Below are 25,620 nucleotides of genomic sequence, written 5' to 3' on the forward strand. Positions count from 1 at the left end.
GAGTATCGATCAGAATAAGGATATTGAATCGATTAACCTGAGAATTGATACCAACAAGTAAAATCAAGCAGTTGAACCAAATTTTTAACATTTTTATTTTTATAATTTATTTAATCAAATCAATTAGATTAATTGAACCGATAAACCGGTAGTCTAACCAGTTAGCTTTTGAAAACTTTAATTTGATCTAAATTTAAAAATCTGAAAAGTAAAAAAATTAAATCTTTAAAAATAAAAATATAACAACTAAATTCTAAATTAAAAAAATAGAGTGTTATCCGATATTTCAACTGTAAATTAAATTTTAAGAAATTATTAAAAAAATAAAAAGGAAAAAAGGGGCGAATGGAGGAAAAGATGAAAAGGAAGTGACCGGGAAAAGCCGGTGGAGAAAGGGGGTAATTGGGGGATCACATTTCTCGATGATCAAGTATGCAGCTTTTCTTTTTAATAAGTTGTCGTTTTACGAGAACTAGAATGTCGTCTTTCCAGGCTCCAACCTGTCAACAACCAACCATTCCACGCCGACGCCGTGATCAATGAAAGGGTAGTTTGAGGTCACGTTATTGCTCCTATTTTTTCCTTTTTCTTCAAAAATTTGCATTTAATATTCCCTCTAGTTTTGTAATTTCATAGATAATGTTTCAAATAATTTTTTATTTAATTATATTTTTATATATAGTTTTTTATCATTCTTTTTTTTTCGGATTTTGTTTTGAGAGTGGTTGAAGGCTAAGTTGTTAAGGTTTTTAAAATTAAATCGGTAATCAAATTAATTAGACTATCAATTTTTGATCCATTAATTTTGTTTTCGATTAACAAATTATTAAAATTTATAAATAAAAATAATAAAATTGATTCAAATGGTTCAGTCGCCAATTCAACTAAGGTTATTTGAATTGGATCAGTTGATCGAACTAATTGAATTAGGAATTGATTAGGGTATCAATCCAGATAGAGGAACTAAATTGCTTGGCTCGAAAATTGATACAGACCAATTGAACCGGCAAAAGATCTTTTGAACTAGATTTTTAATATATATTTTTATGTATTTTTAGTTATTTATTTAATCAAACCTTGTAACGTTCCCCTACCCGATACCGTTGCCGGAGTCAAGCAGGAGACATTACAAAACTTATCTTAGCACTTAAACAGTTTTCGTAATAAACTATCCATCTGCGTCACGGTCGCTAAAAAAATCATATCTCGAGTTACGAAACTCGAAATCCAATTCCGTAAATTTTCCCTGAAACTAGACTTGTAACGCCCCAATTTTCGGGAATCCTGTGAATGTTGGCATAGGTTTAATTATGTTAGTGGGCCTCTAGAAAGCCCAAACTTAAGATAGAACCCGACAATTTTAGTTAATTTTTGTTCCATAAGAAAAAAGGAGTGAAATTATGAAATAGGACCTATGTGAAAATGTTTGAAAATGCTATAGATTAAATTGAAGTGGCCAAATAAATAGGAGTGCAAAATAGGAGGATTTGCATGACAAACCTCCCATTTTACATGAAGTGGCCAGCCATCATGTTGTTGTAGACAAAATGTACACTTGATATCCATAATTTATGGTACAAATTGATACAAATTGATAATAGGTTAGGTAAATGTTCCATGATAATGGGTTAGGTAAATGTTTCATGATAATGGGTTAGGTAAATGTTTCATGATAAGAATTTCATGTATTTTGTATTAAAGAATTAAATGGATGAAATATGAAGTTTTATTAGAAGAAAAAGGGGTGAAAAAAACAAAGTTTTGTCCATCTTTGTTCATCATAGCTGAAAGTTAGAGAAGAGAAAGGAGAGGAGAAAGCTCTTGAGTGTTCGGTCACTTGGGGAAGAAAATTGAAGGTAAGTTCATGGTAGTTGGCTTCTATTTTGAGGTTCATGAGTTCTTCTTGATTCTACCTTAACTCTTGAAGTATATTTTGATTTTTGGTTGTGTTGTGAGCATTTGGTCATGAATTAAAATGAAGGAAATGGTTGTTGTTTCATGTTCTTTTGATGAAAAATAGAAGATATGTGAAGTTGAGCCAAACAAATGAGCATGCATGTGCCTTAGATGCTAAAGGGAAAAATCGGCTAACATGTTGTGCTTTAAAATGATGAAATGGAGATTATGCTTAAGTAAAAATCATAGATATGTGATGATTGATTGGTGATATACATGTTTAAATAACATGCATGCAAGATAGGTGTATGAAAGAGTGATTTGGTAATAAATCTGCTTGGGACAGCAGCAGTAAAGTGACTTTGGAAAATCACCATAAATTGTGGGAGATGAATTAGAAGCTGAATAAATTATGTAATTAAAGCTTATTAAGTCTAGTTTCTAATGAAATAAACAAGAACATATTTTGAATTCTGTACAATGAGAAATTTGATTCGTAATGAAGAGTGGTCAGATTAGTCAAACAGTGAAACATGGGAAACTTTAAGAAAAATCTGGTATTGATTGGCCAAACCAAAAATTCTGAAAATTTTATGGATAGAAGATATATGAGTCTATTTTCAGGGAAAATTAAAGGCACTTTATTTGGAGTTTCGTAGCTCCAATTATAAATGATTTAGTGACTGTTGCTCAGGAAGACAGCTTCCAGTGAAATTATGATTATGTGGTAAACATTGACAAAAATTTGTTAATGAGTTGCTTATTGATTTCTTACAAGCTTACTATGATCTGTAGGTGTGGTTGGTCGAATATTGTAAGGGGTTAATACGTAGTTTGTATTTGAATAGTTAGATTAACGTGTTAGTAATCCAATTGTAGGCGGTTCGTGTGTGGATCTCGTCAGCATATCGTCGCAAACAGGTGTGTAACTAACACCCTGTTTCTTAGTCTAGATCGGCAAAAGCCGAAATGTCGAAATGCCGAAAACCGGTATTTTGTAGATTTGCGAGTGTGCGAATGCTCGTGAGGTAAATCGATTAATGTTTTTGGTAAGCTGCAATGTTTGGACTACAAAGTGCATGATTTCTGTGCCCTCGATATTTTTGGGCTTAATGGGCCAAAATTGGAATGATGGGCCAACGGGCCCAATTCGGTAAGAACCCTCGGTACGTGATTCTGTTAGTACGTGAAAGGTAGGAATATGCATGAAAAACCCTAAAATAGATAAATTACTGAAATACCTTTAAAAGTGAAAAATTTACAGTTTTACCCCTAAGAGATAAATTACCGAAATACCCCTAAGGTTAAATTAACCTAAATGCATGTTTGACTGTTGTTATTTACTGCATGCCATGTTGTTATTATCTGATGCATGGGATTGAGATATTGACGGAGGAAGTACTGAAAGTGGCTTGTCCACGTACTGGAGGCTTTGCCTCAATTTACTGTTAACTGAGCAGCAATGCTGCAACTGTGGAGTGTTGGGCTGGGTGGGTTGAGCTATCCCCACATGGAGTGTATGGCTGGTACGGGTGGAGTGTAGTGGTTGGTGGGTTGAGTAGTCTCCCCAAATGGGCTTGCATATGTTTATTGATGTTGCATGTATTTTGAAATGGGCCTATGGGCCATACTGTTATCTGAATAAGGGGTTAAGGCCCAGTTTATTATAATCTGAAAAGGGCTCTGGTCCTGTACCACTGTTACCTGAATGGGCTTAGGCCCAATAGGCTTGAGCTGACTTGGGCTTTGAATGGGTTTTCCTTACACACTGAGTTTCCCCAAACTCACCATTTTATTTTCATCCACGCAGGAAATCCCCAACCATAGTGGGCTTGGAGCTGTGAGGGAATTCGGAGTGGCCACCCGTTCTGAAAGTTTGGTTTTCTTCTGGTGAACTGGACATCCTATTATTTACGTTGAGGTTTGGGTTTTTAAATGTAATAAGGCCGCTTAATTATTTTTGATGGTTTTAATATGTATTACTAAGATAAGTATTACTTATTTTAACTTTTGAAATTGGTTACCTTTAGGGCGCGTTTTCAAAAACAACAATTGATTTCAAAATAACACGACAACAAGTAAAGCTTCCGCAATGAAAGTATTTTCCAAAATTAGTCACTTTTCCTAAAAATGACTTAATCAAATCGGTTTCCTAGAAATATCCATGACGTTAAGGTGTGACAATGGCGGTATGCATGTCTAGGATTGGATCCGAAGGGAGCTTGGTACTTAAGCAGTCCATTCACTTTAACCTATAATGAAATTAATCTTTTGAACATCGAGTACGATTTTCTGGACTTAGAATGGATTTTTTTTACGTTTTTGATGTGGCATGCCGGATCCGGCCATAACTTCTGGGCCGGGTTTTGGGTGTTACAAGACTCATATATCTACTTACTAATTTTTTTCTAGAATTTTTGGTCAGGCCAATTAGTACAGTTTATTAGAAAAAGTCTCCCCTGTTTCAGGGTTCGGCTACTCTGACCCTTGTGCACTACGAATCAAATTTCTTCCTATACAGAATCCAATGACAATGCCATTTGTTTCAATTAAAAATGGACTCAATAAGGAATCCATACATATAAAGTTTGAGTCCTAATTCTTAATACACAATTTATGGTGAATTTCTAAAATCAAAATAGGGAATCCAGAAATTGCTCTAACCCTGTTTCACCAAAACATAAATATCTCATAAAATACAACTCTTTTACCTATTTTGTTTCTTCCATATAAAAATAGATTCATTAAGCTTCAATTACATATTTTATTCATCATATAATTCACTTTATACTATTTTTGGTATATTTTCAAAGTTAGACTACTGTTACTGTCCAAATCTGTTTTAGTATAAAATGTTGATAACTAAGTTTATAACATCTTCATTTCTTCTCTCTACAATATTTACCAACACTTCCTCTTATTACTCTTCACTAACATATCAAAACATACCATACTTAAGGTTTTGGTAACATTTACAAAACATACCAAAATATCACTTAACAACTTAGATACTTTCAAAATGACCAAAAGACATCCTAGGTACAATGCCATTTTCCAAAAAGATAGAAACTTCACCAATTTGAGTTCGGGGATCGGCTTGTATGCTGAGTCCTTATACTTTCGTACCTAGCCTGTGCACGGAAACAAACCGTACGCTGAGAATACTCTCAGTGGTATTTCTATAAACAATAGCTTAATCAACTTTAAAACATGGTAATTCAAACACATTATTGCTATTATTCAATATCAATCAGTACTTTAATAATCTTTACTTTATTTACCCTTATTAACATAACTCAGACACTAACGGATACACGTATCCAACCCACACTCCGGGATAAGCACATAGTGCTTCATCGGAACAAATCCAGAACTTTAACAGTAGTCGACACATAGTGTCTCATCGACTCAATGTCGGAATATCCCAATACTTCCAATTCCTATGACATGTCAACTATATCCGACTAGCCCGACACTGTTAATAGGGTATTCAAAATCACATTCATTTCAATATGGTAAAAATACTTACCTCATTCACATTTTCATACAATATCAATATCAAATATAGCAATAACGATTAAGCTCGGTTTATAAAAATACAAACCACTATTTATCGAATTTAATCCATATCTTCGTTCACTTTCTCTTTTCCCTTCTTTGATGACGTATCCAGTGCTACGTTTGCTACTAACAATCATACAATTAAAAATCATCAATATACTAATTCATAAAACACATTTTCACTTTCTATCAAACTTTTACAAAAATTCCAATTTCGTCCTTTTTCCATTACTAATCTTTTTTCTTTAACTTAAGCTTTATATTCTCTTTTAATCAACTCATTAACAATTTCTAACTCATAAAATTCATTATAAAACATAAATTTTGAGCTCTATTCAACTTAATCCCTATTTAAACCTAACTCAGAATTCTTTTAATAAGTCACTCAATTTTCACTTCTAACTTCAATTTCTATCAATTTAACCCATAAAACCTCAATTTATTCAACTAAATCAATATCTAAAAATTTTCTATTTTTCTTCATTTTAACCTCATACATGTAGAACTTTGAATTAGGCATCCATAAACTTAAAAATTATAAGAAAATAAGTTAAAATATCTTACCAATCAAGCTTTAGGGCCTTAATCCTTAAATTTCTCTTTTCTATTTCTTTCTTTCTTTATTTCTTTCTTTCTCACGTTTGCTCTCTGTAACTCTTTCTGTCTTTCTTTCTTTCTTTTTTCTTTTTAACTTACTCATAAATCTATATTCAATATAATAATATTAATAATATAACATTATTCTAATAAAATAACTTAATCTATAAGAAAAACTACTTTAACACATTTAATATCTTTACCAACTATTACACATGTTATATCATACATTCACACACATGGCACTCAGGGTCTAATTGCTAAATTAGTCCTTTTACTAATCTTTAATCTATAATTAAACTTTTATATCGTATGCAATTTAGTCCTTTAAACTAAATTCAAACTACTTCACTTAATTAAACACTAAATAACCATTCAACTATAATTCATAAATATTTCTAATAAATATTCATGAATTAATTTCACGGAAACAGTACTCAAGACTCAATTTTCGATACCGTAACTTTCGGTTCATTACAAACCTGACATATCTGTTAGACCGACAAACTAATGGCTTGATCAATTCGACCACCAGTCCGATTCTAAAAACTTTGAGTTTAACTGATTTTTTTAACCCAATTCAACCAATTTGTATCAATTTGCAGATCAACTGATCTAAACCCTTATCGAAATTTACTATTACTTTAATATGTTACTAGGTATAATATATTATTATATTTGGTAGAACGTAAGGTTATCTAAAAGCACATTTTATAGTTATTATTATAGAATTTATTTATTTTTAACATATATAAATATATAAGTTAAAAACTATTTTATACATTATTAGGATGCCAATTATTTATTTCACCAACAACGAATATTTAAAAATTTATGATAATATTAACAAAATAGCATGTATCACTCCAAATATATTAATTTTGTTTCCCACCATATTCCTCATGAGTAAAATTGTGATAATATAAGCTTGCAACAGATAAATTCAATACTTTTCTACCATGCTCTTGATGAGTAAAACGTTTAGATCCGAATAAATTAGTTGAATTGAAAATTAGTTAAGATGTGAGTTTGAAAAATAATATTAAATAAGTTGATTTTTATAAAAATTTTAATATATTTTTAATTAAACTAGTCGAATCGACGAATCCATGACCTAACCAATATAATTGATCTTATTCTAAAAACATTGCTTAATAATGTAAAAAAAAAGTCTCTTTACTTCGTGCCTAGAGGTGCTCATGGGTAGGGTTGGGCTGGGTTTGAGTTGAGTCTAAACATGATATTAACATACTTTATACTTGTCAAAGCGTAGCCCAATCTAACATACGAGCCTAAAATTTTGTTCAGTCCTTTATATTGTTGAAATTTTTTATTTTTTTAAAACTAATATAAGTTGAAATTTTTTATTTTTTAAAACTAATATAAAGTTTTGTTTTGCCTATGAAAATTAATTATTAACAAAGGGTTTGAATCACATCTCTCTCTTTGAAACTGCAATGTGCCATACTACTTCAATAACATATATTTGTAATTTAAACTCTTTGTTTTAATTTTTACATAATTTGACTCCTTTATTTTATAATGTTATTAGTAGGTTCAAATTGATAACATTATTAGTTATTGCATTTAAATTAACTACGTGGATATTTTTCTTAAAAACAGGCATAAACATTCAATTGAAGCAAGGTTTTCAGAACCGTATTGGTGATCGAATCGATCAAACCTTTAGTTCAATCGATTCGACCAATTTATTTGGTTTGATTAAGTAAATCATTAAAAATATAGAAAATCTGTTCAACTAATTTGCAAATCAATCAATTTAACCCTTATAATTGGACCAATATCCCAATTGATTCTCGGTCCATCCATTCAACATTGGTTGGTATATAAATTTTTAAATATTATTGACTGAATTTTCACTTACCCAGATTGTATGATTGAATAACAATCAACCACATCAACATAATCATATTACTTGATATATCCCTCTATTATAATCATATTACTTGATATATCCCTCTATTGTAAGGGTTTGATTACATTAATCTCTTTACTATTAAATTGATCAATTTAGTCCCTGTACTATTAAAAATAATTAAATAAGATCAAATTGAAATAGAATTAACGTTTACTATTTAAATTACAACATTTATAGTTTAACAGAGTTAATATTTTTAAAGTTTTTACAGGTTTTGTTTACAATTGAAAAAGTAAATTTCAATACATTTTTTACACAGTAAATATTAACACTGTCACAATTTAGACTTATTTGATTGTTTTTAATAGTATAAAGACTGAATTGATCCATTTAATAACAAAGGGATTAATTTGATGTAATCCCTATGATACAAGAATCTCTTGAATACTTTAATCTGTTATCAATTCACCAAATTATACAAATTTCAAACATAAACAATAAAATCATAGTTTCATCTTTTTTTTGTAATGATAAAATGATCCCAACTTCCACATTGATTGATTTTATGTCCAAAGATGTGAAATTATTGCCAATCCTATTAAAAGTATAGTTATCATTTCCAAGAAGATTATATAGTTGATGACCCCTCAACAAATGTCCCCACTTTACAAATTAAAAATTTCAAAGGCTAATACTTTGGTTTGAATGTTTGAAATAGGAAGGAAAAGGACCTCACCTTAGTAACTTGAAGACCCAAATTATGAATAGCTTTTCACTATTTAACATCATTTGGGCATTTGAAAATTGGCGAATCAGCCACCCATATGATGATGCTTCTTATGTCTTTTTCCTTTCACTACTTGCATCTATACATTATCTTAAATATCCTAAATTTTGTGTCTTCATTAGAGTTGAATTGGGTTAAGTTTTTTAAAATTAGGGTTTAGTTTTAATTTTTTTTTTAAATTTTATTCTTTTTTGTGTTATTAAAATTCATTTTGATAAAATGAGTTTTATTTTTATGAATTTTTAATTTTATTTAGTAAAGTCTTGATATATTTTAAACATTATGTCATCGTTAGAGTTGAGTTAAATTCAATTAAGTTCGATTTGATTTTTTTTGAACTTTTAGAATCGTGAATGTTAATTAAATTCAATTTGGTTTTTAATGTTTTTATATTAAATTGGGTTTTTTAATTTATTTTGATAAAATGAAATTTGTTGTGTAATTTTTTATATTATTTGTTAAAATTTCTAAGTTTCAAGTAAATAAAAAATAACCAATAACTTTTATATAACATCGAGTTATTTTTCTCTATTTTAAATATAGAATATTAATTTTTATATTATAAAGAATAAAATTAATTATGAATTAAATGTATTTCTAGAGAGTTAATCCATTTTTTATATCCTTATCTATTTCTTGTTATGCCTAAAATTACCAATTTAACTCTATAAATATCACTAAAATGAATTATCCATAACTCCTCTCAACTTTTAAATAGGAGGATAATAAGTTTTAACGCACTCGAACTCACATCCTCCTACACTAACAACAATACTAATATTAACCGAGCTAAAACTCAATCAGTAATAGAGAAGGGATTGTGTGAAACTATTATTTCACATCATTTCTATCCCTTTCCAATAGAAAAATAACAAATCAAATTTTCCTCCTAATTTTTAACATTTTTAATTAGATTTAATTTTTTTAAGGAGAAATAAGTTAAAAACCAAGAGAAAAAATCTAATTTGTCGTTTTTTTAATTAAAAAAGATAAAAATCACGTAAAATCATAATTTCATACAAACATTTCTCATCAGCAATAATAATTTATTTTTTAAAAAAGTAAAAGATGTAATAATCATTACTAACATAAATCTTTAGAAATACATCTAATAGGGCATTATTATAAATGATGGTGATGTGGAAAGCTTGCATAATTATCAGTATATTATGTATTATCCAAAGATGATTATACTAACAAAAAATCTTAGCAAAAAGCAAACACTATAATGGATCTAAACAGGCTGTTTTTCCTTTTCTGGAATCTAAGAAGGTGAAGCACTTTATCCAAAAAAAAAATGCTATTAAGTCCTTATATTCTTTAAAATTTTAGAATCTAATCTTTATACTTTTATTTTCAAGATTTTAGTTTTTGTGCGACATTTTAAAATATAAAAAAAAATCACTTAATAGTCATATAATTAAAAAACTGATGTTGTAATAAAAAAAATTTACAGTGTTGACAATTTAACCTGATTTTTAAAATCTGCGTAAGAAGACTTATAACATATTTTAACCATTTTTTTCATTACACGTAATTGCGTTAGGTTTTGATAAAATTTAAAATCAAATCATTAAAAGAAAAGTAAAGATTTCACAATTCACTTCTTACATCTATAAAATTAAAATCCGAAATCTTACTTAAGATACATCGAATTTTTTATTTCTCGACTCAATAAAACCATATAATTTATAAATCATGATTGAATGAGACTATTTTTTATGAAAGTAATGAAAGCCCTTTTGATCTAAATCTAACACAAAGTGAATCTCTCTGCCAGTATCAATAATATATCATAAAAGAAATCAGAATCCAAAGCATAAAAAAGCAGATTTCTGCTTTGCTTTTTTTTGTGCTTTTGGTCTGATCTACCCATTTCTCTCAATTCAGTGACTAACAGCTCAGCTCATCCATTTTGGCCTTTTAAGCCTCTAGCCTGCAAATACTACATCATTTATCCATTATAATTGTTGTATTTTTTAAGGTAAATTATATTCAATGTGATTAAATTATTAGTTCGTTTATATTTTGGTTATCTGATTTTAAAAAGTTATAAAATGTAAATTGAAATATTCAAAAATTTTCATTTAAGTTGCTAAGTTGTAAATTCCTTTTTTTTTTAAGTTTGATTAGTCAGCTCCAATCGAAGATTTGACGATTGATACAATGGATCAGTATTCATCGACGAGTAGAAGAAGATACCTTAAATCCAATCTGGTCTGATGGTTAGTGTCAAAGATTAGAGAAGAAATTTGTTTGGGATTTAGTTTGCGAATTCATAACGTTCAAAACTGTTTTATGAAAAAATATTGAGCTTTTAAAAAAAAGTGAATGAGAACTTTTGATTAGTATAAATGGTGTAAAGAAACTTGAAATTATTTGAATTTAAAACTAGCTCAAATCCCAAATGATTAGAAAGCAAAATGACCCAAGTTTAAAACAACTCAAAGTCAAATCTGGCCCGAACCCAAAATGACCCAAAACCAACCCCGACCTGCCCAATTAACAAGTTGAAGAGTCTAAAAATGCTAGCATTAGTGCATCAAGTACAAGCTCAAATCCAAAATAATCAAAACTCTAAATAGTTTGTAGTCAAAAGGACTCAAACCTCAAATAATCCAAACTTGGAATTACATCAACCAAAAATTGTCCCAAACCCAACTGATCCAACAATTATAAGTTTAAAATCACCTGATTCAAATTAACCAGGCCCAAATATTAAAGATTCACTAGGGTCAATTCCTTAGAGTGCACTCCAAAATCAGGCTAATAGCCCATTTACTCAATGTCAAGAAGCCTTATCAGTGACCCAGCCTATGTACTGGGGCAGACTCAAACCATGAAAAGGCCCAATATTGTCTTTAGGTTAAAATTGATGTTAGGCCCTATACTTTGTCAAAATTTAAAGTCCTATACTTAATTTTACTTTTCCAATTTAAAAATTTCACTGCAAAAATTAACATCATTAGTATTTGGTTAATTATTCCACAAGTTCTTTTACTTTTCATAAATTTGTAATTTAGTTTATATAATTTTTATTTCTAGCCATTTAGTCCCATTACTTTTTAGATTTCAAAATTCAAGTCCAAAGAGCCTAAGGGCTTTGGCACTTGGTGCCTAGGTTTATATAATTTAAGAGAAATTTATTTTAATTTTTTTGTATGAATATTGATATGATAGGAAAATCGTATGAAAATATCGATAGAAAAATTTTACAGATTTAGTGGTTTGTTAGAAAAAGAAATTATTGAAGAAAATTGGGTAAAAACAAGGTATAGAGACCTCGATCTCCTAAAACTGAGTCAGAAATATTTTTATAAATATTTATGAAATGTTAGTAATGTGATATTAAAATTTCGTTAGGAAATTTTAACGTTTGGGTAGTCAATTAACTGAAAATGACTAAATTGGAAAATGTGTAAAAGTGGCTAGGATGATTAAATAGCTTAAGTGTCTAATGAGAAAGAATTTAAAACGCAATTAGACCCAAAATTTATTTGGTTCGCCTGCTGAGGGCATGAAATCAGCAAGGAAATGGATGATTTAAGGGAAAAATTGAAATATTGTATAATTAACTAAATAAAATTAGGACTAATATGGAAATATCTAGATTTCTTGTGAGTTCTCTTCATTCTCATTGGCCAAAATGCCATGGGATGAGTTTTTTAAGCTGGTATTTCATAATTTTTGCTCCAAGTGAGTTAATCCTTACCTTTTTTCTTATATTTTTTTTGTGTTTTTAAGGCTTTTACAACTAGGTCCTATTATTAAATTCATTAGTTTTTGATTTCATGGATGAAATTGAAATTCACCATGGTTTATTGCTGTAATTTTATGATGAAATAGCATGAAATTGAAGCTTTAATTTGTTTATGAGATGATTTTATTAGGTAATTTTAATAGAAATTGATTTTTAGGACCTAATTGTAAAAAAATTAGAATTAAAGTCTAGTGCTGAAATTATGATTTCCAAAAGTTATAAAGTAGTCTAAAGTGATAGAATAAAGTGTTAATTGAGAAAAATCAACTCAATTGAGAGGTTAATTGAGCAGGAACGAAATTATCATTTATTAAAAGCTTAGGGAAAAATGATAATTAACATCTTGCACTAAAACAGTTTTGGATAGCAGCAGTAGACTAACTTTGAAAAATCACCATAAATTGTGGAAATCGAATTAGAGGATGAACAAAATATGGAATTAAAGCTTATTAAGTCTAGTTTCCCGTAGAAGAAACTATAATTGAAAGATGAATTTCTTCACTGTTATATAAGCAATGGAAATTTTTTATGTTAATTGAAAGATGAATTTATAATTATCAAAATAGTATTTCACTAATCTATCATTAAAAGATGGAAATTTAGAACAATGACAACACAATTAGGCAAAAACCTGATTCGACCAGGAAAATAGCTGAAATTCGAAGGCTTAGGACCATCATAACATTAAGAAAACAAGGAAATATGAAACTAGAATTTTTCCAAGGAATTCAACTACAATTGACAAGGAAAAAGCAAACACACAATCCGTAGGCAGATGACAAAGTCTCAACCAAATGAAGACATCAAAATTGATCTAAAAAACTGTAAGTACCAGACTATTGAAAACCAAAATCAAAAGGCATTGACATTTATCAAATGCAATCTCATTTCTTCTTGGCAGCATTTTTGTTGACCTTAGCACCAGTTGAATCCTTCTTCTCAACGCTCTTGATGACACCAACAGCCAGTCTAACGCATGTCCCTGACAGCATATCATCCAAGGGGTGGGTACTCAGAGAAAGTCTCCACAACCATAGGCTTGGTGGGAACCATCTTTATCATCCATGCATCACCATTCTTCAAGAACTTGCGCTCCTTCTCGAGTTCCTTTCCAGATCGCCTGTCGATCATGGTCAGCAATTCAGAAAATTTCACAGCAATGTGGGAGGTATGGCAGTCAAGGACTGGGGCATATTCGTTTCCAATCTGCCCTGGGTGGTTCATGATGATGACTTGAGAGGTGAAGCTGGCAGCCTCCTTTGCAGAATCATCCCTACGGTTATTATCCGAATACATGTCTTTGTTTCGGAAAGAGTTGCATTCTTGCAATTCTTTTTTACGGTTACCTATTTATTTGGTTCTGTTAGAATATTGAATGATATTTGGGCTTGTTTGTTACAGCAAATGCCTTGGTTGTGTCTAGGTTCAGCGAGAGTCAAAATCCTCAGACTTCAAAGGTGTTGCAGGTAGAACAAATATCAACCTCGAAACGTGATCTTCATCACATACTATTGATCAAAAGTACAATGCATAAACGGTATTTCTTTCAGGTGTTGTGACTGACAGAGTTCGTGAAGCTCACCATAATGGATCTGCTCCAGTGATGTTGCTCTTTCCAGGTTAACTGTCGTTTTGATCTGCTATGTACATTTGTATGTATGTACGTATTTATGTATGCCCGTAGGTGATATTTCGTAGTTGTTTGATTCGTTTTTCTTTTGACAACAGAAGGAACTACAACCAATGGGGATTACCTTCTCTCGTTCAAGACCGGTGCGTTTTTGGCCGGAGCACCTGTGGTGCCTGTTATATTAAGGTATCCATACCAACGATTTAGTCCAGCCTAGGATTCAATAACAGGGGTGAGTATTTCTCAAGCAAATTCAAGATAGATTTTATAAATTTTGATAATAAATCTATTGGTCTAATGGTGAATCTCATCCCTCTATTTTACTAAAATTGATAAGTTAGTCCCTCTGCTTTAATTCCTTGCATATAAATTTTTGAACTGCTGATTTTCAACTTAGTGATTCAATGGGAAGGTTTAATGATGTTATCCAATTGAACTACTCAGTTTTCTCAAAATACAAGGATCAAGTTCTTAATTTTCATAGAGGGATGAAATTCATAAATAGAGCAAAATTTATTTGTTCCTTTGATTAAGTAGCTATGTAATACATTGAAATTGTTATTAAGATGGAAGATTATAGGGAAAATATATAGCATGATTTATTTCTTCATGCAAGAAAACAATGAAATCATAGTGAATAACTTTACCAGTTTTTTCCGTGCTGCTGCTAATGTTCTGTGTTGTTCTCCATAGGTGCGTCATGTTGTTTTTCTTCTATGCCAAATCGTAAATCACATGGAAGTGATGCACTTACCGACCTACTACCCCTTACAGCAAGAGAAGGACGATCCGAAACTATATGCTAATAACGTCCGAAGATTGATGGCAACCGAGGTATGCATATATCGAACCGTCTTATCGGATCATCAAATATTTGGTCATATTGATTGATTATAGGCCCTCTTAGATACTTCTCTTACCATCACTCTGCACAGTTACCATTAAAGCTAAACTGGCCCTTGAGAAAATATCTATCTTAACCAACTAATGATAGATGTAAGTCCGTTGAGCCACATTTGATATTTATTGTGCCGTGTAGTCACCGATATGCAGTAAAGTGACCATAAAATCTTATGGTAACATGGCACGCAATTAGTCGAATCATCATTCATGTTGATGCCAATCTGTAACTCTCAGTTTAATTTTGTGGTTGCAGGGTAATTTGATTATGTCAGATATAGGACTGGCCGAGAAGCGAATGTATCATGCTGCTCTCAATGGTAATAATCGCCTGCCTAGTGTTTTGCATCAGAAAGACGATTGATAACTTCTTGGCCTTGCTCCCAAACAAATATCGAGTCTCAGTTAAGTTCCTTAGTTTACACCGGTATTTTCCATGAACGCACTGACTAAACCGTAGGGCTTGTTTCTCGTCGCCATTTGCTGTTATATTGTAAACTTTATTCTTGGTACTTGTTGCCATTAGATAAAGATTATAAATACAGATTCAAATTTGCTTTTAGAGCTGAATTCATATATGCTACTCTTTTACATTTTTGTCTCCTTTACTCCAGATTGGTGTACTAGCAGATTTTTGGATCGATTGATCCAATTTCAACAACTACGTTTTTACAAAATAAAATTTTATTGGTTAACGAGTCACTCAATTTTCTCTCCTTTATTCCGTATCAATGTACTGGTCGATTCTTGAATGGATTGATCCAGTTTCAACATAAAATGGAAAGAAAAATTTATGTATCAAATAATAATTTTAATATATATTTTAAAATCTAAAAAAAATAAAAACATTTATCATCACTTTAACTTTTTTTTTATTAAAAATGATATTAACAGTGGATAATTAAAATATTATTACAACACCATTGCTAAAAAGGGACAAAAGATATAGTAGTGGGAAAGAGAACCCTCTTTTCATAGCAAAGACATATGTGAAACGACAAGTTTGTCCTAGTCAAAACGCATCAAAGCTACCGAGAGTAGGCTGAGTTAGAGGTGATGGATGTAGGGGCGAAGCTAAGAATTCAGTATTGAGGGAGCTGAAATAAAATTTTAAAATTTAGAGGGGTAAAAACAAAAATTTTATGTTAAAAAAAGTTTAAATTGAAAATTTAATAATTAGGAGGGACTAAAATCATTATTAATTCACTTAACTAGAGCCATCAAGGCCCCTGTGTAGATATAGTAGAATAAAGAAAGGGAAAGTTTGAGTTATATCATTGGGAAAACTTCAATCTTTAGGTTAAATTTTAAATTTTATTATTAGTTCCTATACTTAGTGAAAATTGTAATTTTAGTCTCTATATTTTAATTTAATTAATTTTAGTCTTTGTACTTTTTGAATTAGTTAATTTTAGTCCTATCCAAATAGAAATAATTAAATCATTTTGGTTAAATTCAATTATTAGTCTTATACTATAGTTATAGGATTAATTCTATTTTTTTTTTTTTTTTTGTCAAATCTCTAAACTAAAAATTTAAAGTATGTTTAATACATTATTTGAACTTTTTTTATTTAAACAATTGACAATTATTGGGTCATGGCCCAACGGTGAAGGTGTCTGCCACCTTATCAAACTTGGGCTTGAATTGCGCCACTCCCTTCTCCTCTATTTTAAATTCTGAATGAAGCAAAAATAAGGGAAAACCTTGGTAAAATTTTTGTGCGCTAAAATGTGATTTTAGGAATTAAGAATTATAGATAAAAAAGTAAGTGAACAAATTTGATATAAAAAAGCCTTAATTATTCTCGCACCACCATACCCCTTCTTCCCCTCCCTCGTCGACCAACTCGCCTCCGCGGTCTTTCTCGCCGTCCCTTCTCCCTCATCTCCCCTCTCTTTTCATCCCTCGTCGAACACCCACAGCCCCAGCCGCACGCCCCACCCAGCACACCAGCCTCCCCCTCGCCTCTCTTTCACCCATTCGTCCTCCTAAAACCCAAACCGTTCTTACTAAAACCCCACGACCCGAACCGAGCCAACCCGAGCCCCACCGTCCACTGCCGTCCTCCCATTTGACCGACTCGCGCGGCCACTCTGACCACCGGCCTCATACGGTCGGTTTCTTCCCCTTTGCCCTGTTTCCTTTTCTGTCTTATGATCATTTTATTTATTTTTTATTTTTTTCCCTTATCATTTTTCTTATTATTTTGTTCCTTCATAAGTGATTGGTTTAGTTTCTTGTTCTTCTTGCTTTTACTTAGTTATTCTTGAGTATCTAGTTCTTTACTGTTGCTTTTGGTTCGTTTTATTATAGTGTTAAACAGGCTATTATGTTCTTTTATCACTCTCATTATGCCATATATCACATTCTATTAAATTTTATCATCTAAATACAACTTATTTTTTCCTCTGCGTTTGCAGTTACATGAAAATGGCTGGGGTAAGAGAGATAACTGCGGCAGAGTTTCTGCAAGTAAGTTTTCTTTATGTTCTACACACTTTTTGGTCTCCGAGAAAGTGTGTTAAAGTAATTTTCCGCGCACTGTGGTTTTCCTTTGATTTTTCTTATTAAACAAATAAAAACTGCATTGAGCTCTTCTTCTTCATGCAAACTGATACAGGTTTTTAACTTTCTTCTTCGTTTTTTGGTGCATTTTGCCATATTTCAGGGTACAACAGGGCAAACTCTGTTTTTGCAGAGAAATTATTCGATTAAGCCAAGTAATCTATTATGGGGCAAGCTATGTAATCCAAGTCGGATGGGATACATGTCTAATACAAAAGGTGCTCCTTTGAGGTGTTCTTCTCGGCCACAGCCAAAAGCAATGGCTTCTGGAAATGTCCCGACTAGTTTGGTCAATGAGGAACTTGGATTGGTTGAAAAGCCTGCTCAAGAGGTCGTCCATTTCTACCGTATCCCTTTGATACAAGAAAGTGCAAACGAGGAGCTTCTCAAATCGGTTCAAACCAAAGTTTCCAATCAGATTGTTGGGTTGAAAACCGAGCAGTGTTTTAATATAGGCCTTGCTTCAAAGATTTCATCTGAGAAGCTCTCAACGCTTAAATGGATTCTTGGGGAAACATACGAGCCTGAGAATTTGGCAACTGAGAGTTTTCTTGTGAAGAAGAGGCAAGAAGGGTTGAATACAGTGATAGTTGAAGTTGGGCCAAGGTTGTCTTTTACAACGGCATGGTCCTCGAATGCTGTTTCCATTTGTCAATCATGTGGTTTGACTGAGGTGACTCGAATGGAGAGGTCAAGAAGATACTCGTTGTATAGTAAGGGAGAATTGCAGGAACATCAAATTAATGAGTTCGCTGCGATGGTTCATGATCGGATGACGGAGTGTGTTTATGGGCAGAGGCTCGCTTCATTTGGAACTAGTGTGGCTCCGGAGGAGGTTCGTTTTGTGCCTGTCATTGAGAGGGGAAGGAAAGCGTTGGAGGAAATAAATCAGGAAATGGGTTTAGCATTTGATGAACAAGACTTGCAGTACTATACCAGGCTGTTCGTGGAGGACATCAAGCGGAATCCGACAAATGTAGAGTTATTTGATATGGCCCAATCTAACAGTGAGCATAGCAGGCATTGGTTTTTCACAGGGAAGATTGTTATTGATGGACAGCCAATGGACAGGACCCTCATGCAAATTGTCAAGAGCACTTTGAAAGCAAATCCAAACAATTCTGTCATTGGTTTTAAGGATAATTCGAGTGCAATTAAGGGGTTTCTTGCGTACCGATTACGACCAATTAAGCCTGGAACAGCCTGCCTACTAGATGAAACAACTCGTGAAATTGATGTCTTGTTTACAGCTGAAACACATAACTTCCCATGTGCAGTGGCACCCTACCCTGGTGCAGAGACAGGTGCAGGTGGCCGCATTAGGGATACACATGCCACTGGAAGAGGATCATTTGTTGTTGCATCCACAGCTGGTTACACAACTGGGAATCTTAATATAGAGGGATCATATGCCCCATGGGAAGATGCATCTTTCACTTATCCATCAAATTTGGCTTCTCCTCTGGAAATTCTCGTCGAGGCTAGCAATGGTGCATCTGACTATGGTAACAAATTTGGTGAGCCATTAATTCAGGGTTTTACTAGAACATTTGGAATGAGACTCCCTAGTGGTGAACGTCGTGAATGGCTGAAGCCTATCATGTTTAGTGGAGGCATTGGACAGATTGATCACACTCATATATCGAAAGGGGACCCAGAGATTGGAATGTTAGTTGTAAAGATTGGTGGCCCTGCATATCGGATTGGAATGGGTGGTGGAGCTGCGTCTAGTATGGTTAGTGGCCAGAATGATGCAGAACTTGATTTTAATGCTGTACAGCGTGGAGATGCTGAAATGGCACAAAAACTGTACCGTGTAGTTCGTGCCTGCATTGAGATGGGGGAGGATAACCCGATTATTAGCATTCATGATCAGGGAGCCGGTGGGAATTGCAATGTTGTCAAGGAAATTATATACCCAAAGGGTGCTGAGATTGATATTAGGGCCATTGTTGTTGGAGATCACACTATGTCTGTTTTGGAGATATGGGGTGCAGAGTATCAAGAACAAGACGCAATCTTGGTAAAACCTAAAAGCCGCAAGCTGTTGGAATCTATATGTGCAAGGGAAAGACTTTCGATGGCTGTTATTGGTACTATTAATGGTGAGGGACGTGCTGTTCTAGTTGATAGCGTAGCTATTGAAAAAAGCCGTGCAAGTGGACTCCCTCCCCCTCCTCCAGCTGTTGATCTTGAGCTTGAGAAAGTGCTTGGTGACATGCCTCAAAAATCCTTTGAATTCAAGCGAGTGGCTTATGCACGAGAATTTCTTGATGTTGCTCCTGGAATCACAGTCATGGACTCATTGAAGAGAGTATTAAGACTTCCATCTGTATGTTCCAAACGGTTTTTGACAACAAAAGTTGATAGATGTGTAACAGGTCTTGTAGCACAGCAGCAAACAGTTGGTCCCTTGCAGTTGCCTCTAGCTGATGTTGCAGTCATCGCTCAAAGTTATGTTGACTTGACTGGGGCTGCCTGTGCCATCGGAGAGCAACCTATTAAGGGTTTGCTTGATCCAAAAGCAATGGCTAGACTGGCTGTTGGAGAAGCTCTCACAAATCTTGTTTGGGCAAAGGTTACTTCTCTGTCTGATGTCAAAGCAAGCGGAAATTGGATGTATGCTGCCAAGCTTGAGGGTGAAGGAGCAGCCATGTATGACGCTGCTATTGCTCTTTCAGAAGCAATGATTGAACTCGGTATCGCTATTGATGGTGGGAAAGACAGTCTTTCAATGGCTGCCCATGCAGGTGGGGAGGTTGTTAAGGCTCCTGGAAATCTTGTAATTAGTGCCTATGTCACTTGTCCTGACATAACAAAAACGGTAACCCCAGATTTGAAGCTAGGACAGGAGGGTATTTTGCTTCATATTGATTTGGCAAAGGGAAAGCAGCGTCTGGGTGGATCCGCTTTGGCTCAGGTTTTTGATCAGATTGGGAATGACTGCCCTGATCTTGATGATGTTTCATACCTTAAGAGAGTTTTTGAGGGGGTGCAGGACCTTCTTGGAGATGGTCTGATCTCTGCAGGTCATGATATCAGTGATGGTGGATTACTAGTTTGCGCATTGGAGATGGCATTTGCTGGAAACTGTGGCATTGCATTGGACTTGGCTCCTCGAGGAGATAGTGTTTTCCAATCACTTTTTGCTGAAGAGCTTGGTCTCATTCTTGAGGTAAGTAAGAATAACGTGCATAGTGTGATGGAGAAGCTTAGCAGTTTGGATGTTTCTGCTGAGTTAATAGGACGAGTAACCACCTCACCTGTGATAGAGCTAAAGGTTGATGGAATTACTCATTTAAATGAGAAAACTTCTCTGCTCAGAGATATGTGGGAGGATACAAGCTTCCAGCTCGAAAAGTTGCAGAGATTGGCTTCTTGTGTGGAACTGGAGAAAGAAGGTTTGAAGTTTCGCCATGAGCCTTCTTGGCCCTTGTCTTTCACCCCTTCAGTTACGGATGAGAAATTTTTTACTACAGCTTTAAAACCAAAAGTAGCCATCATTCGTGAGGAAGGGAGCAATGGAGACAGAGAAATGTCAGCAGCATTTTATGATGCTGGTTTTGAGCCTTGGGATGTTGCAATGTCAGACCTTCTTAACGGAGTTATTTCTTTGAATGAATTCCGTGGAATTGCATTTGTTGGGGGTTTTAGTTACGCCGATGTGCTTGATTCTGCTAAAGGTTGGGCTGCGTCCATACTCTTCAATCAGCCTCTTCTCAATCAGTTTCAGGAATTCTATAAGCGCCCTGATACTTTCAGTCTCGGCGTTTGCAATGGATGTCAGTTAATGGCTCTGTTAGGGTGGGTCCCAGGGCCCCAAGTCGGGGGTGTTTTTGGTGCTGGTGGGGATCCATCACAGCCCAGGTTTGTGCACAATGAGTCTGGCCGATTTGAATGCCGCTTCACGAGTGTGACTATAAAGGACTCTCCCGCCATGATGTTTAAAGGAATGGAAGGCAGTACATTAGGTGTATGGGCTGCCCATGGTGAGGGAAGAGCATATTTTCCCGATGATGGTGTTCTGGATCGTGTATTGCATTTAGATTTGGCTCCATTAAGATATTGTGATGATGATGGGAACCCAACAGTGGCATATCCCTTCAACTTGAACGGTTCTCCATTAGGAGTGGCTGCAATTTGTTCTCCTGATGGTCGACATCTTGCCATGATGCCTCATCCAGAGCGGTGTTTCCTGATGTGGCAGTTCCCTTGGTATCCAAAGGACTGGAAAGTGGACAAGAAAGGCCCTAGTCCATGGTTAAAAATGTTTCAAAATGCCAGAGAGTGGTGCTCGTGATATGGTCAGTTTTTCTATTCAACTCATGATGCTTGATCTTGGCATTTCATATTTGAAAATTATTGAAAGCGCTGTATATTTGCTTGTCTTTGGCACATCCTGCAACATAATCTAAAGAACTAATAGCAAAATATGACAAAGTTTAACCGCAACCGTACTTTGGATGTCGCTAGTTTATTTTGAAATAACATTTGTAAAATTTCAGAGTATGCATTGAGCTCACGTTTAAAATTTTTTTTTAATCACAGGTTATGAGATTCAAAGGGCAAATGAGAAGAGTTGAAGTGTGATTGATCATGGATGCTTCATCTGAGTTTTTTTGGAGTTTTTAACTGTTATATTGAAATGCCTAGAGTCTCTAGAAAGCAGTCTTAGTCTTTAATTTATATAAAGAGTATTTGCTTTGTGCAAATCTCAGAAACTGTTTCTTAGTATTTTCTTTATCATGCAACTGATAAGAGAGTTTACTTTTTTTGCTTTCTTTTTACAATCTTTTTCAGTGTCTTCAGCTCATATAAAAAATACAATTGATCTTGCATTGCATCTACTACTTTTCATGTTAGTGTGATACCAAAACATGCTTTCTATTTTTGTGGAGGCAATTCTGAAATCTTAGTTGTAGTTTTGTCTTCTTAGGAGGTGTCGTGGTCCTTTGGAGCCATTATCTGACATTTTGAGACATGATCTTGAATCATGTTAACTACTGATTGTGTGCTTTTCACTACTATGGCTTCACCTTTGGTATGCTGAATCCATATAAAAGCTCATTTGGCTATCGGTGGATACTTTCCCTAGTACAGGGGCCACCATGGTACTTTTACCCTTATATTTGCTAAGTTTTTCTTTAGCTGCTCTAAGAACCAGTGACTCATAGAATTAAGATGAACATCGACTTCCATTTTTTGTGCTTATGCAGCTGAATCTGATAGTGGTTTCAACCTTATGGTTATTGATTCTCCATGGGAAAATGGAAGTGCTCGTCAGAAATCAGTGTATGTAATCACATATTTCAATGTATCAAACACATCACTACTGCTTCTTTCTCGTCGCCATTTGCTGTTATATTGTAAACTTTATTCTTGGTACTTGTTGCCATTAGATAAAGATTATAAATACAGATTCAAATTTGCTTTTAGAGCTGAATTCATATATGCTACTCTTTTACATTTTTGTCTCCTTTACTCCAGATTGGTGTACTAGCAGATTTTTGGATCGATTGATCCAATTTCAACAACTACGCTTTTACAAAATAAAATTTTATTGGTTAACGAGTCACTCAATTTTCTCTCCTTTATTCCGTATCAATGTACTGGTCGATTCTTGAATGGATTGATCCAGTTTCAACATAAAATGGAAAGAAAAATTTATGTATCAAATAATAATTTTAATATATTTTTTAAAATCTAAAAAAAATAAAAACATTTATCATCACTTTAACTTTTTTTATTAAAAATAATATTAACAGTGGATAATTAAAATATTATTACAACACCATTGCTAAAAAGGGACAAAAGATATAGTAGTGGGAAAGAGAACCCTCTTTTCATAGCAAAGACATATGGGTGACAAATAGAGAGAAATTGCGTACCTTCATTGAGAAAGAGCTATTCCCTGCATGGGGAGTTAGATATGTGTCTACTATTTACTGGTTGAAGGTGACTCTCTCACCTTTTTTGTCTTTGTAATTGTGTGTGTTTTGCACGAAGTTGTAACAATGCTGATTTGCAAATTATCATTTAAATTGGGTTTTGCCTGAGATTTTCAGGTGAAAGGAAACGGTTCATTGATCGGTTGTCTTGACCTCTTTCGTCATCGGCCATATGAATGTCTTCTCCTGGGATACTGTCAAGGAAAAGTAATAAACATAAGCTATGGATTATACATGCTTTTAATTGCTGGTTGCTCTTGACTAGATTATTTTTGTTGCTTACACTGTGGAACTTTTGCAGGAAATGGATTCAAATTGCCATTCAGTATTTAGGTCGATAAAAGATGAACATATTATCATAAGCATTCCTGGAGGTTACTCCAGGAAACCCCCAATTGGAGGTATTATTTTATTGATGGACTACTTAATATATGGTTGCGAGCATTTTTACTCTTTCACCGACCAAAAATGAACTATTTTCTTAATATTTTCTTGGTAAAAAATATCTTTTCTGGCCCTCTCAATATTGATATCGAGCAAATTGGCCCCTCTAAAAAAAGTGAAACAATTTAATCTCTGTCAATTTTTAAACTGAGCATCTAAATACTAACCATTGCGTTAATGTCAATTGTATATAATTCTGATTGGGGTATAATATCAAATATACCCCTCAAAGTTTACACATTCTTTCAATTTGGTTTTTATTTAGCAAATTTAGCCCACAAAATTTGTGTAAATTTGCAAATGTTGAGACTAAATTGACAAAATATGTGAACATCAAGGGCTAAATTTGTTATTATATCAATCAAATTAATGTACAATTGATGAAAGATATTAACATTATGATTAATTGTCCTTAATTGCTCACTTTCAAAATTAATAGTGATTAAATTGCTTCAACTTTTTTGAGAGGGACTAATTTGCTCAATATTGAAATTGAGAGGGACTGAAGAGGTCTTTTACCTATTTTCTTCTTTCGTATATATCATCTGAGAAGGAGTTAATTTATTTTTTTATGCTTATGAAGTAAATGCCTCAACTTTTACATGGCAACTCAGTGCTTGAATTTTCACTCATATTAACTCTTTTCTTTCTTTCCCTTTATAGAATTACTGTTGGACCATGTTCCTGGAGTTAAACCTGCTCGATGTATTGAACTCTTTGCTAGAGAAATGTTAGGTGGGTCGGTTTCTTGGGGAAATGAACCATTTCACTTTCAGGACTCGAGATATTTTGAGACAGTGAATACATAGATTTTCCAGGGGAATGCCATCTTGTTGGAATCTACACACTAAGTTCACCTGGCATATAGATTGCTTTGGTTCTAATGTCAAATCCCAAAGCACACTATTCTAGCTTGGATGGCTGTTATTAACAGGTTGGCAGATACAATGAGCAAATGGCGCCTTTCAATTGAAGACAAAAGCTGTATATTACTATATTGTGCAACCAAGAAGCAGAAACTGGAACTCATATGTTTATTTTAGTTGTCATTAGAAAACTTTGAATATTTTTATATCCAGATTTCGGAGGCATGTTGGCGATTGGGACACTGAATTTTATTGGGCCTTGTAAAAGGTTGAGGAGCCCATAGTGATTGCTCTCCTCTCCAGTTTGCTTTGGGTTGGACTGCTACGATTTACTATGTTAGGCAAGAAAGGTACAGAAGGTTCCTTGGGCTTCTGTATCTAGTACACAAAATTTTAAAGAATAGCTGGTGATATTCCAGGACGGTTACACGGAATTAGAAGCATTGCCGATGCTCCTCTAAGTCATGCTCTGTGTATATTTTCTTAGTTAAATTCACTTCTGTTTTATGACATTTTGTGGTTTATTTGTAAGTTGCAGAATTGTCTTCACTATGGCAAGGTTACACCCTGATTCTTGATTCTATAATTTGGCTTATCCAAAAAAACTAGAAAAGTTCGTTGATATATTTTTTTTGCAACATCACGTGATGGTTGTTTATACCGAAAGAAAGACATAATGTGGCTGAAAGTAATGCTGATAACATTTAATATAGATTAAAATAACATTTAATCAATCTTTTACATCTAAGTTATTGAGAAGTTGATAAGTAGCCACCGCTCTCTG

At 33.5% G+C, this 25,620-nt stretch overlaps 2 protein-coding genes and 1 long non-coding RNA gene across 3 annotated transcripts; 2 read left to right on the top strand and 1 right to left on the bottom strand.

Moving 5' to 3' along the window:
- Positions 1-13,265: 13,265 nt before the first annotated feature.
- On the bottom strand, positions 13,266-13,800 carry LOC107938902 (elongation factor 1-alpha). The gene has a single exon (XM_041114748.1). It carries the CDS (start codon positions 13,774-13,776, stop codon positions 13,474-13,476), a length of 303 nt encoding a protein of 100 aa, XP_040970682.1. The 5' UTR covers positions 13,777-13,800; the 3' UTR covers positions 13,266-13,473.
- Positions 13,801-14,027: 227 nt separating this feature from the next.
- LOC107938903 (uncharacterized) lies at positions 14,028-14,944 on the top strand. The gene is made up of 3 exons (XR_001695004.2): positions 14,028-14,099; positions 14,209-14,342; positions 14,804-14,944. It is a non-coding gene; the product is annotated as an uncharacterized lncRNA (long non-coding RNA).
- A 1,775-nt stretch (positions 14,945-16,719) lies between these two features.
- On the top strand, positions 16,720-22,425 carry LOC107938912 (probable phosphoribosylformylglycinamidine synthase, chloroplastic/mitochondrial). The gene is made up of 4 exons (XM_016872164.2): positions 16,720-17,126; positions 17,434-17,485; positions 17,682-21,882; positions 22,127-22,425. The coding sequence occupies exons 2-3, from the start codon at positions 17,438-17,440 to the stop codon at positions 21,876-21,878; spliced, it is 4,245 nt and encodes a 1,414-aa protein (XP_016727653.2). The 5' UTR covers positions 16,720-17,126; positions 17,434-17,437; the 3' UTR covers positions 21,879-21,882; positions 22,127-22,425.
- The last annotated feature ends 3,195 nt before the right edge of the window (positions 22,426-25,620 follow it).

The sequence above is a fragment of the Gossypium hirsutum genome, chromosome A06, assembly GCF_007990345.1.
Source record: "Gossypium hirsutum isolate 1008001.06 chromosome A06, Gossypium_hirsutum_v2.1, whole genome shotgun sequence".
Taxonomy (NCBI): domain Eukaryota; kingdom Viridiplantae; phylum Streptophyta; class Magnoliopsida; order Malvales; family Malvaceae; genus Gossypium; species Gossypium hirsutum.

Excerpts from the sequence above, each read along its gene's own strand:
- LOC107938902 (XM_041114748.1), bottom strand. The coding sequence starts at position 13,776 with ATGTATTCGGATAATAACCGTAGGGATGATTCTGCAAAGGAGGCTGCC.
- LOC107938912 (XM_016872164.2), top strand. The coding sequence starts at position 17,438 with ATGAAAATGGCTGGGGTAAGAGAGATAACTGCGGCAGAGTTTCTGCAA. Across the intron at positions 17,486-17,681 it reads CTGCGGCAGAGTTTCTGCAA|GGTACAACAGGGCAAACTCT; the intron begins GTAAGTTTTCTT and ends GCCATATTTCAG.